This window comes from Hypanus sabinus, chromosome 10, assembly GCF_030144855.1.
Source record: "Hypanus sabinus isolate sHypSab1 chromosome 10, sHypSab1.hap1, whole genome shotgun sequence".
NCBI classification, from domain to species: Eukaryota; Metazoa; Chordata; class Chondrichthyes; order Myliobatiformes; family Dasyatidae; genus Hypanus; species Hypanus sabinus.
Genome location: NC_082715.1, coordinates 122973718 through 122977914, shown reverse-complemented (window position 1 = coordinate 122977914; position 4197 = coordinate 122973718). Strand labels below are relative to the sequence as shown.

General features: G+C 41.6%; 1 protein-coding gene across 1 annotated transcript in view; it reads right to left on the bottom strand.

Annotated features, from left to right (window-relative positions):
* Positions 1-1086: 1086 nt before the first annotated feature.
* The window catches only part of LOC132400343 (phospholipase B1, membrane-associated-like), a 70988-nt gene continuing 67877 nt past the window's right edge, over positions 1087-4197 (bottom strand). Inside the window, exons 25-26 of the mRNA XM_059981296.1 lie at positions 2273-2338; positions 1087-1169 (exon numbers count right to left, since the gene is read on the bottom strand). Of these exons, the coding sequence (XP_059837279.1) occupies positions 1104-1169; positions 2273-2338 (132 nt within the window). The 3' untranslated portion in view covers positions 1087-1103. The remainder of the gene's footprint in view (positions 1170-2272; positions 2339-4197) is intronic.

The following is a 4197-nucleotide window of genomic DNA, read 5'->3' as shown; positions in this document are numbered from 1 at the left end:
TTCTTTTCTTTTTTTTTGTGTCACCATATTTTTCAATCCTTAAACTTTTTTTCCCCCCTTTGAGACATTGTGTTACTTACTTTGACGTACTCTTGTTATTTTGGATAATAACAATAAAAAGATTTGAAAAGAAAGAAATTGATATTGAATTGACTTAACTTTTTACATCCTTCAGGTACACAAGGAGTAAAAATCTTTACATTACGTTTCCGTCTAAGTGCGCGATGTGCAATTTATAGTCACTTGTAATAAGTATTATGTACAACAGGCTAGTCAATATAACATAGAAATACAGTTGTGTTGGCATGAGTTAAGCAGTCTGATGGCCTGGTGGAAGAAGCTGTCCCAGAGCCTGTTGGTCCTGCCTTTTATGCTGCGGTACCATTTCCTGGATGGCAGCAGCTGGAACAGTTTGTGGTTGGGGTGACTCAGGTTGCCAATGATCCTTTGGGCCCTTTTAAAGCACCTGTCTCTGTAAATGTGCTGAATAGTGGGAAGTTCACATCCACAGATGCGCTGGGCAGTCTGCAGCACTTGTGATTGGAGGAAGCACAGGCTGGCTGGCGGGCGGGCATACAAACTCCACAGACTGCTCCTGAGGTCCGGGTCAGACCCAGATCCCTGACACTGGGGCAACACTGCGGTCAGCCTGGGGTGTAAGGAGAAGTGTACGTCAGCTGTTTACTCAGCCTATAATCTCTAGTAATCCAGTGTGTTTTACATTAATCTTGACAATGATCAGTCCTTTTGAACAGGTTTTAATAAGGTATTACCTGAATTAACGACCTCTTTAACAACTGTAGTTTACTAACATTTTAACTTGTATTTTTTCACTCTATGTGGAGTTTGTCTCCACCTATTGGCGGAAAAGTGGTATAGCAGTTACATAACGGTTTATCACATTTTTATTTCTCTTTGGCTAAATGTTGGCACATGATGCACGTGCCGCGACTCTGAATCTTTTAATTGGCTCTTTACTTATCTTGGGAATTTGCCTTAGCACAGTATTGAAATGCCAGTCTCAGCAAACATCACCATCTTGTCTTTTTCTTTGCCTTAGGTTTCTTCTCTTTGGTTCCATATGATCTGTATCTGTTCTTTGTTTAAACTTTAAAGTAAACGACCGTGAAGCAACAAGTTTTTACTCGTTCCTCGACTCCCAAAAGAACCTGTGGATTGGAAAAGCACCAGTTCCCACCTGGGTAAGGATATCCGTCTCCTCTCCACCCCCCGGAGATCATCATTGAAACAGCTGAATTTTTCAAATAATCCAGTAGTTTTGTGATTAACATTTATTGAAGCTAGCTTCTCTTTGAAAAAAAAACACGTTTTTGAATTTAAATTCCTCATCGGCAGTGTTGAGATTAGAATGTTACTTTGGATCAGTGACTGTTAATCCAAGTAATTCACTTCACACTATGTCACACCACTGCTACTTACATTAACGTCATACCACAAAACATCGGGATACCTATACAAATAAACTGCATTTAGGCCACTAAACAACACACTTTCCTGTCTCTTGGCCTTGGAATGGAATCAGCAACCATGTTTTAATTAATCTAAAGCTTAAAAACTACATTATTGAAATGGAAAAAAGTCAGATGCAGTGCACTGGGAGTTAGCCATTATCTGGCCTGTAAGCACAGTGAATGTATTGCCTTCTTCATATTCAGACCAACTGAAAAAAAAGATACTTCCCTTTTAAACTAAACTTGCTATGTTTTATTTTTAATATTGTGCAGCTGGTGAAGTCACCAGTGTGATCAAAATCGTGATGACTGCTCGGGGGCAAAAGCAAAGACTTGCAGATTCATCTTCGGTCAGCAGCTCCCCCTGTGCAGTTGCCAGCGCTGAGAATCGGGCAGGGAAAAGCCCGGCCGTGAATCATTCTCAATTGTCCGGGATTACACAAATCCACCCACTCAGCTTGGATGGAGGTGTGAAGCTTCAGTTGTAACAACTTCTCGCATCGTTCAGACGGTATTTTTGTGAACTGGGAGATTTGTTCACCACTGGCAGTGCTGAGCTCAAACTGGGGATAACTTGACGGATGCATGCAATCATTTGGATGAGAGCAGAAGATCCTGAAGAATTGTCAACTGCAGACTTCATAATGCTTGCTGCGTGCACTGCAATGACATCCTGCGCTGTTAACTTGTCAGAATGTCCAGTTGCATGTGCTGTGCCCTCTGCCAGTACTTATAAATAACAGGGGTATGTCTACTCAAGGTGCCTCTTCAGATTCAATGACTTATTCAGACCAACTTACCTGTTTCTGCAGCGTATCCAGTGCCTCCTGAATATGCTTCACATAATTATCGGCAGAATACATCTCCTGGGAATAAAGAATGTTAGGCATTAGGAGTGGGGCTATATAAAAAAAAAGTATGGATAGGGTAGAAAGTATGAAACTTTCCCCCTTTGCAGAGGTGTCTGGTTTTCGAGGGTTAGGATAAGAGTAAGAGAGAGAAGGTGAAGAGGAGATCTCAGGAAGAACTCTCTCATTAAAAGGATGGCTGGATTTTAAAATGTGGGATGTGAATGAGTGGTGCAGGCAGGTACTTTCCAACATTAGAGCATGTTGATGAGCCCTTGGATCATCAAGATATAGAAACTTTGGGTCAAGTGTTAGTAGATGTGATTAGCACCTCGTGGTACTTGTAATTTGCCAGGGCACTGCCTCCAGATTCCGATCACCCTCCGGGTTTAAAAGATTTTCCACAGATGCCCTTTAAACCTCCTATCCTTTACCTTAAATATTTACCCTCTGGCTTTAGATATCTCGGCAATGGGTAACTTTCCTACTCTCTCTCCATCTGTGTTCCTTTCTGTGATATTCATGCAGTGTGTTGGATTGCAGTGCAACTACATAATGCCACATCTGGGTGAGTCTGTGTTCCATAAATAAGGAAGAACATACTTTCCTTGAATGAGGTGCCAGAATGATGCCTGTAACAGGAGTCTCCACTGAAAGGTATTGAGTAAGAGTGGTCCAACTTTATTCTAGCAAAAGATAAGATAATCTCTTTAGGGAGCGACAGAGTAAATGCTTCAAGGCTGCAAATTCTCCACTCCAGAGGCACTCAAAGCCATCAAATTTGGACTTTGTAGGGGAATGGGAACTAAGGGATAATTAAAATAACAAAGTATAGGCTCAACAATGGGAAGATGAAAAGAACGAGTTTTAGGAAGGACTAGATCAAGTGCACTGAAGTGCCCTTTTCCTCCGAACCCATTGTTATCTGAAGCTTCACAAAACTTTTTGTTTTTTTTTGCAAGCTCATCATCCGTGGCTCCACAAATATATACAACCACACCGATCTTTAAGGCAAGATGAGTTCAGGACCAACAAGCTCCTGAGTTTTAAAGGGTTTTCCGCAGATCCCCCCCCTAAACCTTTCTTGGTCGCATGGCTACCCGGAGAATTGAAGAATGTCGGAGTTGTATACTTTGATAATAAGATGAATCTTTGAACCTCCAATCCCTCACCCTGAACGTATGCCTGCTGGCTTTAGACATCTCTGCAATGGGGAAGTTTCCTGCTCTCTCCCCATCCATGTTCCTTTCTGTGCCAGGCTGGCAGGATTAGGGATCCCCGATTCATGAGGGATAGTGAGACTCCAGTCTGGGAAAAGAAGGAGCCCTGTATAGGCAGCTAAGGATGTAGAAATTGGTGGTGGGGTGTCAAAAAGACAACATAAGATACCCTTGGCAGACATGTTAAAGGGGACCTACTCTTTCCTTGGTTTACCCCTTTTTGCTCTGAATATACTTGCAGAATCTTACAAGACTCCCTTTATTCTACCCATCCCTTCTCCACCTTTTCTGCAACTGAAAACTAGTATGCTTTCTCTCTTTCTCAGTCCTTACGAAGGACTTTGAACCTGAAGTGTTGATAAAAGAAGAAAAATGTAATACAGCAAGGGTTTGGAAAAGGCAAGATTCAATGGAACTCAATGTAGGAAAAATTAAAAATCGAAATATGTGCAGATGCTGGAAACCCGAAATCAAAACAGAAAATGTTGGAAGATCTCAGCAGGTCAGGCAGTATCTGTGGAAAGAGAAACAAAATTAATGCTTCAGGGCTGCTGGATTCTACATTATATTCAAGGATTACAGGTAATTTGTTTTATCTGCATGTAACATAAATGGCCAAATTCGCTCTAGGCTATCAACAGCAAATAAAAACTGCAG